Source organism: Festucalex cinctus, chromosome 4 (genome assembly GCF_051991245.1).
Source record: "Festucalex cinctus isolate MCC-2025b chromosome 4, RoL_Fcin_1.0, whole genome shotgun sequence".
Lineage (NCBI taxonomy): Eukaryota > Metazoa > Chordata > Actinopteri > Syngnathiformes > Syngnathidae > Festucalex > Festucalex cinctus.
In genome coordinates this window covers 24,833,487-24,849,438 of record NC_135414.1, presented here as the reverse complement: position 1 = coordinate 24,849,438, position 15,952 = coordinate 24,833,487, and the positions used below count along the sequence as shown (strand labels likewise).

General features: G+C 38.5%; 1 protein-coding gene across 1 annotated transcript in view; it reads right to left on the bottom strand.

Moving 5' to 3' along the window:
• nfatc3a (nuclear factor of activated T cells 3a) overlaps nt 1-12,585 on the bottom strand; it is a 54,537-nt gene extending 41,952 nt beyond the window's left edge. The window contains exon 1 of the mRNA XM_077519852.1: nt 12,047-12,585. Coding sequence (XP_077375978.1) covers nt 12,047-12,137 — 91 coding nt within the window. The 5' untranslated portion in view covers nt 12,138-12,585. The remainder of the gene's footprint in view (nt 1-12,046) is intronic.
• Between the last annotated feature and the right edge of the window lie 3,367 nt (nt 12,586-15,952).

The following is a 15,952-nucleotide window of genomic DNA, read 5'->3' as shown; positions in this document are numbered from 1 at the left end:
TGAAACAATTATTTGATATTCTCTTGATACTGCAGTTTTTCTAACAGTAACTCACTCCGCTTCCACTTCTTTTGACCAAATGGGTCAGAGAATCTCTAGACTAGTGTATCCAAATAAATGGAAGCATATTACCACATACAGTCTGCCATACAGGCATTGTTTCAAGAGGGCTAACTGATGAACAACACTACTCAGGAAACAAATTCACACAGTGGTGCGTGCTGTCAGCTGTCATCACACAGCACTGGCAGGCTATTTATACCCAAAGTCATTCAGCACAGGCAGCATGTACACAAACATTCACAAATACACACACGCACACACACACACACACACTAAAACAAACAAATAGACAAGAGCACATTGTCCACATTGGCTCCACTAGGTTAGTGGTTATTGATAAACTTTCCACTGGATGCACTCTGCAGCAACTATTGGGAGTGTTTCCCCACTGCCCCCGCCGCAAAATGTCTCGCATGCCAAATGGCGAGCCACCTAGTCCAAATAATAACACTACATAATCGTATTTTCTTCCCTAGTAGTTAGTGGCAACTGCAATACTGTACATAAGAGAAATAGAACATGAAAAAGCAGATTAGGCACAAGACCACAGAGGCATTTGTAAATTTCAGGCACTAAATTGCAGATGATAATTACAGATCAACACATGGTATTGTGTTTGAGTGCCAAACAACTGAAGGAAAAGGTGTCATCTCGGTCATTGAGTATGATAAAACAGAATGGCACTCAGTCAAACGCAGACCTCGACCAGGTCGCTGAAACGTTTAGCTCGTGCTCGTTTCTGTCCGTTTGTTAGCAGATTTCTGGGTTCATGAAGGATGGATGACCAGGCCAGACCATATTTGATTCTGGGCGACGGAAATGGATTGACCATGACTCAAAGTACACAGGAAAGTAGAAGTAGTAGAGGAAAATAGGTTCTTGCAAAAGTGAAGAACTGAATTGATTAATAAACTGCCTTGTCCACATTTTTCCTTAGATTCACTTCAACAGTATCTTCCTTGGCACATGTGCAGCATACATAAACAGGTTCTGTGGATATAGACTGTGTAGTTTTCTGACTAACAAATCATCCTACAGCTCTTCAATAAACAATACCTCAAGCCTTTGTGCTTTTATTCTTGAAAGAGGACATACAAAAAATTGTAATGGTTTCTTCCTTTGCTCTTGGCACACACTTCAACAAAGTTTTTGTGGATATCTGTAACGTAGTTTTTCCAGTTACACTTCTAACAAACCAGACATAGGTGGCATAGGTGAAACGCAGCTTTGAGACTGTCAGGTAGTAACGGGTGGGCTATACAAGTATTTTGCTTAACCTACAAAATGCATGCAGAACATATTAAATACATGTATAACAGTCACATAATATTGTGAAATCATTTCACAATACTTCCCTTAATTCCAGGGAATTAGAGATTATGTTCTGCATAAAAGAGCAAAAATGACACACTGGGCTGCGCTCTAACTTTGTGATTAACTTCGAACATTCTTCAGTTTGTAGTAAAGTCTGTCAAATCAGATATTGGGGCTAACGGTTAGAGAGGCAGGCTGACCTCCGTACACTCTCTTCCTAACAACAGCAACAGCAGGAGCCGCAGCAAGCTTTATATTTAGAGCTGCTCAGCTTCCAGGCTGCCTGTCACAAGACTGAGCATGGGCTCCTCTGACAACAGCATCTGACTGACAGACGACACACAGGCATCATGTACGCACAGACACACACACAACTGAGGCAAGCGGAAGAGGCTGTGTGGAAAAGAAAAAGTTGCAAATTTCATAGTGGCAGCATGGGACTGGAGACATTATGTGAGGGAAACAGTGAGTGAAACAAAGGTCAGACAACGTAAAGAGTAACAGTGTATAACTACCCAAGTCTGTTAAATAAAGGGCATTAATAAGGTGAAGGTGAACGCAGTCACAAAAACTGCATCAAACTAGATTTTTCTTACAGAGTTTTTTAAGTCATACGTTATTTGTGATTAGAAGTCTAGTAATGCACCACCATGATGAGTACATTTTGAGAAACTCTGATGTACACCAATGGTCACAAGATGGTACCATAGGCACTTTATGACTATAGTTCTGTCGGACAGCAGCCAGGCCAGAGAATAGGATAATTTGCCAAAACCATGCTATAGAAGAGTCTGAAAGCCGTCTGTGTTGGCTTGGTGGTAGAAACGAGAGCAGTCACCTTTTAAGGTCTGTCTTTTTAGCACTGTAGTCAGATGCAAGATTACGAAAACATTTTGCTGTCTTCGTCCAACAGTTAAGTGCCATAACCTATAAATTATCAATTCAAATTCAACTTTTTATTAATTGCCATGAAACTGTCGCGCTCTTTTCACGATAGCGTTACACTTGAAGACAAGCGGCCAAAGTCAAATGTCATCAAGTCCATCTGCTTTTCTACTTAAGACATATTTTCAGCCGTCAAAAGTTGAGGGTCATACGGGGGACGGTCATGCTACCTGGTCCCAGATATTATTAGCCCGTGACCTTAAACCTCCAGAGTGGGGAAAGTAGCGGGTGATGGGGAAACCCCTTGTCAAAGCCTATTCACCTTAGGAGAGTAGGTCACAGAGAAGAAATGGGAAACGTACCTTTTTTTTTTTTAAATCAATGGCTTTAGATGTAAATCCCCTATACAGTTCTTGAAAACCCAGTGCGTCACACACTCCTCAAGTGTCCATACATCACAGCCAATCCGTTTAAATAAAGATCTCTAAGAGGCTTTGCTGTACCTCAGTTATTAATAGCCTAACCATGCCATTTCATTGAAGCACAATGTTTGTGACATACCACAAAGTGACCATAACAACGGGGAAACCTTGTTGGTGACGCTGACATCCATTTGGGTTTATTGTTAAAAAGTTCACTAAGCCTTGGAGTAATTGTAACAGACTGTCTGAAGATTCTTGCTTGGAGATAAGGCGCAGGGACTCTGTTGCTCCCTCCTCCTCCTCCTCATCATCCTCACACAAAGTGTGTCAGGGTCCTGTGACCGGCAGTGACATACAAGCCCACATTCTGAGAAAGTCCAGTTAACAACAGAGAAGTAGGGTTAGTCTCTCCCTGAGCAGATTCAGGTTAATGCTGTAAGCCCCACTTTCAGACAACACTAATGCATTTAGTTAAACCTTGAATTATTAAGATCCAAATTCTGAGATTAAGTATATTTGTTGAATTTGTATCTTGTAGTTGCAAATGACACATTTAAGTGGCAATTCACTTTAAGAGATGTTAAATAAGAAGTGTTCACTTTGAAGTATGAGCACAAAACTACTAGCTACTACTGATCAGAGACTACTGTTTAACTGATACGAACGTGCACATGCCCAGAGTGAACAATTAACACCAATGCACATGTTCTGTATTCAGTTTTAAACATTAAAAAGAGTTCCTCTGTAAAAAGCCATTTTGCACGCATGTTCATGCGCCAAGACATATCACAGTCTTGGATTACGCATTTGCCACAAAACCATGTGGCACAGGAGCTCGAGGTAACCTAACCCCAGGTTCCCTTTATGGTGGGCACGCAACTTGATTAGAACCAGATCTGCTTACACCCCATGTGTACAAAAGGCTTTGTATTCTGACCACTGGCCCTGTTCTCCTCTTTCAACCTACGTCAGGAGCTGCTGGGCAACAGCTCACGGCAGAATTATGCCACTAACCCTGACTCTCACAGAGAAACAATCACAATCATAATTGTCTCTTCAATTATATGTTTCCTCTTAGTGAGTGGGTATGATTCTGCTGAGTTTGTGGCCTGAGGTGAATTTTAGCCACTTTCCCAAAATTTTGAAAAGAGCATAATTCTTAACACAACACTGACAGGAGTTCAGCACATTCAGATTCTTTCATTTCTCGAACTTTTGTCCTTTCAGGTCAGAGAAGACCCTTCTCGGTAAGTAGGTGTTTCATACTCCATTGTCACAGCAAGGCTAATTGAGTACATGGCACACACGTTAAACAATAGAAATTAAAAAAAATGTGCCTGATACCATTCCAAATTCAGATGTATAGCTCATTGGAACACAAACTTTTATCATAACAATGATTTTTAGATGATACAATTACTTTTATTAGGTCATTCATTCACAATCATTAAGTAACAAGTCGCCTACCCTATATTCTTTTAAAGCTTTGTTTTTTTAGCTCTCGTGGGCTGGCTGGCGGCCTACTTTTCTAAAATGGGAGCTTGTGACGCACATACATACGTGTTACAAAGGTTTGCCATCACCTGTGGCTTAAAACCTTCCTGACTGGGTTTGTGCCAAGCCTACTGGGGTTCCCTGTACTGAGTGTATACAAATGAAAATCTGATAGTGGTGGCAGGTTGGTCTGCGTGAATTAGATACATAAATCTTAATTTGTTGGTTTCTGTTTAATTATCACTAGTCGTGTGTTTGCATGTTATGCAATGTTTATGTGAGAGTTACTTCATAATGCCTTCCTGTGCTGTCACAGAGAATTCACTAGCCAACAGAGGCTCACCCTAAGCCAACATTAACATACGCTGGCAGCTAAATTAGGCTCCTAATTAACAATCTCATGCCGAGATAACATTATGGGATAAAGATATGGTGCCAAACGACAACCTGAACTAAATACCCACAAAGATCCTGTTGACACACAATTGTCTTAAAGATACATTAATTTGTTTTTCTGGGGGGAAAAAAGGCTAAGAAAGCTTCTTATCAAGACTTATAATATCTTGTAAAATCTTGCAATGTGCCACAACTAATATACCCAGTCACTTCTATACAAGGCAAGCATGTCAGATTCACCTGTAAGGTTGGCATACACGATAAACAGCATACTTTGCTCCAAATAGGAAGAGCACAGTCGTTGAACGGGAATCTTCAAAGGACGGATGTTGGGAAGCTGGATACTGTTTATGACGATCAGAGGAGTAAAAGGTGGTGCGTATGATTGGAACTCTATTCAGAGTTGGCGCGAAATGCCCTTTTTGCCCAGCTGTCAGAGTCCACATGGGTCCACATTCCGGTTATGACCCATGTAGTCATAACATACAACCTTATAGGCCGCAGTTGGAATGTGGAAAATCATCCTGTGATGATCTTACTGGTGCAGCACACATGGAAATTTACACTTATTATGGATACTCAACAATTTTATTCTCAAGGGAAACAATCCCCACATTGGCCAATCTTTAGAGACTGGTGGTAAAGATGACAATACCAACTGGTATTGGTATTCTGGTAACTTAAAGGTGTTTCTGAAAATAATTCCGATTCAAACAACTGTAATCTCTGTGCTCCACAGTACAAAGGGAGCAGTGGGGAGAAAGAAACAAATGAAATGAGATCCAGGAGTTAAACAGCTTTCTCTCTGGTGTAATGCAGCCTCTGATATGTTGATACAGCACAGCCAGCAGTAGCTTCAGTTACACTAAATTTAAACTAGACAGATGCCTCACATAGTTAGTCATGCCTCGCCCCCGGGGAAACAAACGTCTCATTCATCACACGGGGTGCTGGGACCCCCGAAGTTCAGTCAGGTTAGGGGGCACCCACGTGGTGGTCTGCTCCCACATGTTGACCTCTTACATGACTGTCTGACCTCCGACCGCTTTGCCTTACATTTTCATGCAGATTACAAGGTGGTGGTGACTTAAAGTCGCTTTTAAAATTCATGCAGTCTCATGAATTGTCTTTAAACTACAAGTGTAAATCCAATTATTTAATCTGGGCAGATTCTCAGTCATTTGGGTCATGGTCATTTGGAAAAATGGCACTTCATGGCTGTTAGAAACATCTTCATCTCTCCATTTCAAATGAGAGTGGAGAAATTATACAATTTTGGTGGCAAAAGTGGCGGGGAAATTTAACATTTATAGTAGAGTTGTGGAGACAGTCTAAACTCATATAGAGAGAGTGATGGATGTCTGGTTTGTCTGGTTAAGAACTTGTAAATTTGTGGTATAGAGAATACCTGGGGCTAGTGAAAAAGAAAATTACAAAGAGTTGTAGTGAAATTCTAAATGTGTGGTCTAAAATGTGGTGGACAAGTTTACAAACTTGATAACTATCAACAACTGTAATAGATTTTAACATTATGCCCTACAGGAGCATCATAAAATTCCAAATTGCTGGTAGATTAACAAAAATGGATTGTAGTTTATCTCATAACTCATCCATTGCAGGGACGGTGAACAAAATTTCTAGACCTGTCGCTAAAGAACTCAGGTACCATTTGTGTCTTCTGGCCTTTTAGGAAAAGATAACTATCTCTGACAGACCTCATGAGCTCGTACTTGCACGGGTTGAGTCATTGCTACCACCCCTCAACCTTTAAGTCTACATAAACACACACACACACACACACACACACACACACACACACACACACACACACACACACACACACCTGGCTGTAGTCTGGGAGTGCCGACACTCACCTGGAGATGTGGCGCACAGCATTGTTCTACACCTATCCTCGTTAAATTCATGAAGTGTCCTAGCAGTAAGAAAAAAAAAGGCTACAGACGTGCTAGGACGAGACAGATCCACACGCACTGACTATGATCGAGTCACAAGAAACTGCTGTCTGCCCTGTGCCGCTCTCTTTTGGGAGCTCAAAATAGTTCAACATGAGAGCGATGTAATTTCAGTCATTCAGTCTTTCCCCCGAATGAGGAGGACTGCGAGGGAATCGGTTCAGAAGTCAATAACAGAAAATGCCAAAATCTAGAGCAATCACTTAATTCAATCAATATTTTCGTGGAAATTTTCTGTGTCGTTATCTTGAGTTGTGTCAGCATGTCAACTGTTTCAAATTGTTATTTGAAATAGCATTTAACCACAGGGCACAAAGTAAAATCCTTATCAATCAAATCTGTTGCTTTCTGTACTTTGATTTCCATCTTACTATGTTTGCATACCCCAACTGTTCACATGCTAGCATTCAACCCATCTCAATAGGTCCTAGTCCATCCCATGACTACAGCAGATTAACTCCACTTTTTGTCACTGAGCGGTACTAGACAAAGTGGAGCAATACCAAATGAACTGCTGGCATCTACAGTATATATACTACTCAACTCAACTCAACTCAACTCAACTTTATTTATTTATAAAGCGCTTTAAGAACAGGCGTTGCTGTATACAAAGTGCTGTACATAAACATCAGTTTTGCAGTAAACAAGAACAAAGCAAACATTTTGAAGTGCGAATACAGTTTTTTTTTTTTTTTTTTTTTTACAAGTACATACATTATACATCAGAGAACAAATAAGAAGTAGTGCGTAAAAAGACAAATAAATACATAAATAAGTAGACTAAACTAAACATCAAACTCATACACACCACACGCTTTCATGGCGGCGAATGACAAGGAAATATGGTGAAATTATGCTAATTGTTAAGCTAACCGAAGATTTAAGATACAAAACAATGTGGAAAGTGCAGTTTTATTGATTATAACTCACCGTAAGTCATCAACATTACATGAAGTCAACCATAAATGAAGTAGAAATACATTTTGTTACTGTACCTCTGCTTTAACAATGAATAAATATATTGTGTTGCAACTGGTGGAAGGTGAAACAGCAGCGTAATACCTTATAGTCTTCAGTGCATGCCTTGGGGCATTAGCATTACATTGCAACTTCTACAGAGTCTTTACTAGGAAAACTCGTTTGTTAATCATGTTGTCTTCAAACAGGAACTGTCAAAATTCTTGTTCAGTGTTACTCGATGTACTAAAAACACTGTTGTCTCCTGTTACTTCATGTGACGGAACATAACGTGTTTGTTTGCGCCCTTGTTTTGTTGCAATTTTTTAAGCTAAGCACGACCTGCACTACACCTCAGCTTGGTTTAGAGTTTGTTTTTTTACAATACTAACATCTTGAATGTTCATATCTAGATATCGATATGAAACGTAATTCAGCCCTATGTAGCTATATGGAATGACAACCAAAAAAAGAGCAATGTAGACAAGGTGAGTGAGAGATCAAAGACAATGTTCATTGACAATATCCCCCAGTTTTTAATTGCAGCCTACAATAGCTGTTAAAACCACCACTTTTCTAGCATGAATCAAATGTCTCTCTGCACACGGCCAACTTAATTCCAATTTACAGATAGATAACGCATATCTACCACTCACAGTTTCCAATAGATAAATTACACTGCTTCTGCAATCATCCACCATATAATTATTTTGGGCAACACAATAAATCCTACTATTTTGTCTTTCCCTTCAATTGTTTTCTCCATAAAAAAAATATGTTCCTACTTGTACCTACAGCAAAGTTCTAATTAGTATGGTTCAAGGGCGGCTCTATTCAGCCCATTCCCATGCAATTTCTGGGAAAATCCCGACCAGTAGAATTTGCTTGAGAATCTAAATAATAGCGCTGACATATTTCAATTTAGCCTCGTACGTCGTTTCCTGAGCAACAAAGACACACAAAGAGCATGATAAAGAAAAGGTAGAAAGACGTATAATTAGACAAGGAGGAGCAGGATGGAAAAAGCAAAGCAGAGGCTTCTGGCATTGTACAGAAATGCACACTATTACTCAGATTTTAATTAATATTAACGTCTTGTGTTTACTTATGCAAGTAGAAAGGCATAAAAACTGAGAGTTGAGATTACTGTAGGCCCTATAAGTAACTTCCTTAGCAAATAAGAGAAAACCTCATTCAACCTCATGTCAGCCAGAGTCAAAGGATTAACTCCGCGGGTGTTTTGCCGCTTTATGGATGTGACACATGTTTTGAAACAAGGAGCTAAGAGAAGGAGGATGTGTACCTGAAGTTACACATTTAGCAGAAAGTTTCCAAGTACAGTACATTTGTCAAGTGTTTGTCAGTGTTTCATGTCACAGTAGATGGAGATGACCGCCAGTAGCCTGTAGTTTTCTCTTAAGTCATGTATGGTGGTACTGGTTTATTTTTTTTTCTATTCCCATTGGCTTTATAGGACCCTCAACCTTCATTGAGCTTTTTTTTTTTCTGAACAAAGGATTTCGATTTGGATAATTTTTGACTGCTGCAGTGCTTTTGACACCTGTTTGTCTGTTTGTGCGATTTCAAAAGAAATGGGAGTAAAGATGTGGACTGTTATGTTAGCTTCTCACACTATCCACTGACTGGATTGGTTGATTTTTTTGTGTTTAGAATTTTGTATGGCTTTTAACAGTTAATAATAGATGGTAAACTACAGCTTCCACTTGTTTGACTATTAATAAGGTTACTGTTAGTTAAAGATTGCCTGTGCAGCTAATACATGATTTTATGACAATTCGGACTCTGGAACTAAGTATAACAAATATACAGTCGTTGACTTCAGTGAGAAATGTTGTTTTGAACCAACAAACAGCATCATAGAACAGGTAGTGCTCAATTTTGCAGGTTTAGGTAAGCAAATACTTGATACAGAATACTTTTTATTAACAAAACTAGTGCAACAAAGCGTTTGTTATTTTTTGCTTCTGGGAGTGCAACCTCAATATTTTTACAAGACTGAAATTCCAAATTGTAAAAAGACATCAGCCCAAATCCAGTCCGCAACAGTCGACGGAACAAAACAGCGCTTTGTAGAAACCTGTTCGAAAAAAAAGTAGAAGTTCGCCAGCTTGCTACAAAAAAAAACAAAAAAAAAACAAGCCGTGACATGAGTGTTGCCTTCAGAGAAAGGAAAAAAACACTGTGGCACTCCCTCTTACTGTGATCCTGCTTTTACGCTCCGCTTATTCATTTAGACAGGACACCCCCACCCCCCTCCAATTTTTGGGCCAAGTCAGGCCATCTAAGCACAGTTCAACTCACTTTTCTTACTACAGCACTAATTCAAAGTGGTTAATTTATTTTCCCCCTCGAGCCATCGGCAGTTCAAACCATTCTAACCAGGGAAAAACGGATTTAGGCTTGCAGCAGTTCCATGAATATATTCCAAAGTTTAAGAAATACACAGTGGGAGCATTCATTGGTTCTGCTGGTTTTGAGTCAGACACAACCAATAAGCATCTAAAACACAGCGTGGATGAACAGAGTAAAAAATAAGCTCTCAAACCGTTGATGCTGTAGTTTGATCAGTCTATGAAAACACATGACTTGACTCAATTGTGACTCAAATACATATCACAACAACTAAAGTATGGCTCAAATGTGTCGTTTTTAAATAGTTGCAAGCTTGCATCATTTGGGACTATTCGACATGTATTGTGCAAAACATTCTACACCTACTCACATCCTCTTTAAAGCAACTTGGGGTTTTATTATTAAGACTTTTGGGGGCCATGTACGATATACTAGCAGAAAGCATGAGCTGCGTGGCTCAAGGAGTAGATCAGTTGTCTCCCAAGCTGAAGGTCGTGAGCTCGTTCCTACCTTGAGTCACTTTTATTTTTTATTTTTTACAATTCTTTATTTTATTCTCTTTCTGAGTATAAATATTACTCTAGAACTAAGTCTATTTGGTCCCTATCTAAATAGGGTCAAATTGACTCTACAGAATTTACTGTGTACCAGCCTGCGTCAGAGTTTTTAGACAGACAATGTATTGCTTTAAAGGTTTAATATAGAGCAACTGACTTCTTTTATCACGCGTATGGCACTAATCAATGATAAAAAGCATGGTGCATGAAGTTAGCTGTTGGCAGTGTGCCCCCAAATCCGCTTTCTTTGAATGCTACGCTCACAAAGTAATTTTTCTGTATAGTAGTTTTTGTCAGGTTTTTATTTATACAACAGTTCTTTGTACACAGTTAAGAATGTTTATTTAAATCCCTTTTTAGTTAATTAATGTTTTTACAGTATGATAATAACAATTTTGACGCTTCTTCCAAATACATGTCAGAAAAGTCTCAGGATTGATGTCAAAAAAACGTTTCAAATCCAAACTACAAGTTTTATCCTTTGAAGTAATCACCCTGGAGTCTTAACGCATATTCCTAGCCTTCTCTGCCATGCCTTCATGTACTCCTCAAAGGATTCTTCTGCAATCCTCCACACCACCATCATCTTGATGTCATCCACGTCATAATGAGTCCCCTTGATGACCGCTATGCGCTTGTAAAACGGGGGAAATCACACAAAACTAGGGTGTGTAAGTATTTAGGCTGCTCCTGCATGGCAATGTTCTTCTCTGCCATGAACTTTTGGATGCTCCTGACATTGTGAGCAGCTACAAATTGTCCTGCCACAGCGCTCACCTCACACACTGAACAAAGCAAATAAAGTAGGATCTTTGCTTGTTGATCATCTGGCCCACAATGAGGATGAAAACTCGTAGTATTGAGTTGGGTTTGAACTACTGTATATCTTTTGTGACAGCAGCCGTGGAAGTTTTTTGACCCCTTGTAATGTGATTAAACCCACAGGTATCAGTTTGACTATGTGACTAAACATTTCTATGTCCATTCGTAAATAGTTATGAAACATGTACAAATTGGACTGATTGAAACACAACCCAACTCGACTTTAATGTTTATAAATAGTAAATAACACAATTTATAGCATTTAAACATGCACTTAAATCCTGTACAGTATATGTAGATATTGACAATGCCAAACAACATTAAGAAAATAGTAATGAGCACTACATGTGAGAATTATTTAGAATACTACTTAACTTCAGTAAACCTGATTTTCTTAACAGCTATATTTCTAATCTACCAAGTAAATATTACTATCAAAACAAAGCACAAGACGTTAAACAGCAATGCAAAAAATCGCTATAGACTTTTTGAAGCAATAACACTTCCATTACATTACCAGTTAGCATGTCAGGCTAATGACAGCTGCTGCTATTCTCTGGCAGGCGGCCATAGAAAAGTGATATGTAAACATTTGACTTTCTCAAGCACAACGGGTCCCCAACGAGGTTAAATTCACAAGGTAAACGGTGAAGTAACAAAAAGAAGCAAAGTTAAAAAAAATTAAAAAAATAAAAATAAATAAATAAATAAAAATTAAAAAAATAAAAGTTTTGTGCATACTGCATGTATGGGGGGGGGAACATGGCTGGCACCGGGCAAGCACACTGACCTGCGGGGCCCAACTGCTGCTGCTGCCCGTCCTCCCCGAAGATGAGTCGGAAGTCCAGCTCCTCATTACCGGGGCAGTTTGCCGTCGTCATCGGGTTTGACAGCTCGGCTCACTAGTCACTGAAACCCCCCCGGGCCGCCGCTCGACAGTCGAAGCAGGTTTACGCTCTCCGTAAACGTCGCAACATTTACCGAGTGGCGCGACGCCGGAGCCGAACTTCAACTTTGCTTCATTTGGCGCTTGAACCACGGCGCCAAAGTGTCCTTCTTCGTTCCTTCTACAAATCCAAAATAGTCTCCTAATTTGGCAAAAAAAAAAAAAAAACGATTAAACTTCGGAGAAAGTCGCCCTCGCCGTGTACTCTTTCTCTATACAAACAGAAGAGTTGTATCCCGCTCGCGTTTGAATGGTCTTCGTAATGTTAGCGAACCGTCGGGTAGCTTCTAACCCGGTTTCGCTGCCTCTGCGCCGGCCTGACTTGTGTGTCTCTCTCGCCCCGTGGAGCTCCGATCCCAACTTTTACTAACCCCGCGTGACAAGGCACTTCCAGCAGTGATGTCAGCAGACACAACACACACATACGCACACGCACGCGCACACACACGCACGCTTGTTGCTGGGGACGACTGCGAGCGCCAGTAGGGGCACGAATTCTTATGGATTTGAGGCATATAATAATCGCTCACAACGTTTTAATTACTGTAGATTAAAATGAAAAAAATAAATAAATAAATAAATAAATAATAAATAAGTACAAGTGTGCATGTATAAATCGTTCATTTTTTAACAATAAAACAATTGTCCCATTGAGTTGTACTGTTGATGACGTAATTATGATTTAACCAATTGTTTAATACAATTGATCAATGTACATATGTAATACTAAGGAGAAAATACTTTTCAGACCATTTTATTATTACATTTATTATACGACCCCAAGGAGCATATTTTGTTTGTTTTTTTGCCACTGGAATAAAGTGAAATTACACATCCACTACAGTAGGTGGCAGTGGTGCTGTTACTGTCAGGAGTGAGCGCAGGGAGAATAAGTAATGTTAATGTTATTCAGCAGATTTATATTCTTTTTGCTAGGTGGCAGACAGTAATCCTCTTTTTATTATTTTTTTTATTTTTAATGACGGGCAATGCAATGATGCACAAAAATCTTTTCTGTGACAGACTTAAAAAAAAAAAAAATTAAATTAAAGTTATAAAATATTATTAATTAGCTGTTAATGAATTAAAGATATGTATATAAAGTTAATTTGTAAGCTGATGTATATTCCTTTTTGTTTCGTTAATGTTAATAAGGGTAGGATGTTATGCAGAGGTGTACTTAGAACAATTTTAAAGAAAAATTATACTATTTATAGTAGTGGCGGGACTTGTGGTAGCGCAAATTGATTTCTTCTTCCTAGAGGGTGCGTAATAGAAAATAATTGAGGAGCACTGCATTAGTGCAAGTATGTGCACAGAATTAGTTTAACAAACGTTAGGGATTCACAAATTGTGGTGCCAGTAACACGAATGTATGTGGGCACCCTCTAGTGGTATGCAAAATAATTACTGAATTTATATAAACTATACATAATTTAGCAATGTGACAGGGACTTGAACTTTTTTTTTTTTTTTTATTAAATAACTTTTCAGAAATAAAATCAAAGCCTTGTTTTTGCAGAGCAGAGCGCTATGTACTACAAGTCTAGTACACTTTACTGTATTTTTAATGTTTTTTTTTTTTTAGGTCGTACTTGGTGTAAACATCTTGAGTACCATTGCATGCAATTCAATAGTTAAATCCATGATGTCACTAAATGAAAATGTGAAATGCAGAAAAAGTGATACAGAACACCCTTTTGATGAGCAAGCCGTCTAGTAATAAATTCATGACTAAAAGGTTATTTCAGTATTGCCTTTCATCAACATTCAATTCCTGGTATTTCCTGTGACGAAAATGTGCAGCTAAGATAAAGTACCCCTAATAGAAATCCGTTTGTACAGGCTTTCCCCACTCCTTTTAACCCTTCTGTTTGCATCCAACCCATCATCTCTTCAGGCTCAGGTTAATCTTGTGATCCGGCGGCCATACTCAACTACACACACGCAGTCACACAGGCAAATGCAGTCTAAGGTTATAATGAGTTGTTTTGATGCCTTAAACATCGATGTGCTCTTCTAATATGCATCAGTGTGTAAATGTGAGTCATGTTTTCATTTGATCAATAGGTGTGCCGCGATCAGATAAGCTCTGCAACAAAGCTGTAAAGCTATTTCAGTCAGTAATAAACATATAATGATTGAATGGGAAGGTCATAACTTTCATAATACTTTTTTTTATACAATTAATTAAGGTGAGTACAGTGTTGTTGTTTTATTATCATTTGCAATACAAGTGCATACAATACTCCACTAGCTTTTATTTTGTTATGTTTTTGTTCCAGTGATTTTGACATTATATCCAGTAAAATAAAACAGACACAGAAAAACAAGAAAAGCAATTTCCATAAATTGTCGAATGATGTTGCATGAGAAAAGGAAAAAATGGTACCAATCTAGGTAAAGGTATGAACGGATGAATACATATTTTATGTTTTCACCATTTGAGTCACTATAACGTCAATTCAGTCTCAGTCTGTTCTCCTCCCTCCTGTCTGTCCATAAGCCTCCATAAACCAGGAAGTGAACTGATGAATATTTGCACAAACAGATTTTTTTTTTTCTATTAAACAACTTTTATTAATACTTTAACCCTGGCTGCGGCGTGTTATCTACAGACTGCCATTCAAGTCATAAAGTTGTTATGGCATTGTTAAAAAAATAAAAAATAAAAAAGCGAGACCGTGAGAGAGACCGAGACTAGTTTTGCACAACACTGTACATATTTCACCTTTTCAGTTGAAAAAGAGCATTTGTAATATTGCAACACTTCCAAACTCTCTCTTGAGACAAGACACGTGTCGTAGACAGCACCCGCTTATTCGTGACACCGACGCCAGATGCATGTGGGCGTTCGGCGCACAGAAGACATCCGAAAGCATCAATATCACATTTCCTGTGGTCTTTTATTTCCATGCAAAAACATCAACGTTGTGCACCGGTACCATATGCAAAATATATTGAATTATTGACACTTGAATTTGTACTTTTTGATAAGCTATCTTTTAGCTTAACTGACACAGTTGTATTTATCACCAATGCATACATATCAAAGATCCAAATTTATGTTTGATGAGAGTGTTCCAAATCTCGTAGAGCTGCAAGGTCATTCAGAACAAACGGTTGAATTTGTTCACAATTGTCCAAGATTGTGAACACGAATAATTAACATAATTTCAGCAACAGCATTGGCAAATAATTTGCATTACAGTCATTATTATTGCTAACATTCTTGTATCCTTCCCAGTTAAAAGAAAAAGACTCCGCTCATACAAAAGGATTTTTACTCTAAAATTTAGCCAGGGTAGGGTGACATTAAATAAATGTTTGGGCTTAAAAAGTGTTTCAGAGTTTCATATCTGTGTTTCGTATTGCTTACCAGACTCAAACACTTATTTTGAACATTTATTGCGTAAACTTTTAAATACAGTACTATGTACATTTTTTATTTCTTGTCAGACACTGAACTGCTGGTTTTTTGCATTAAGAGTTATTGTATTTTTCTTTCTTTCTTTAAATGCAAACATAGGCCTACTGTATGAACGAAAAAAAAAAAAAGTTGAAATATTTTCATCGCTAACTTATATTTAGCTACAAGTTGTGTTTCTGGGAATTGCTTCACATTTAAATTGCATTTTTCTTTCAAATATAAACTTTTACTATAAAGTACACGCGATTTAGCGTTTAACTGAAAGATACTTCAATAGTCTGCTTTCCTGTGAGCCAATGGACTGATATCTTGCTCTTTCC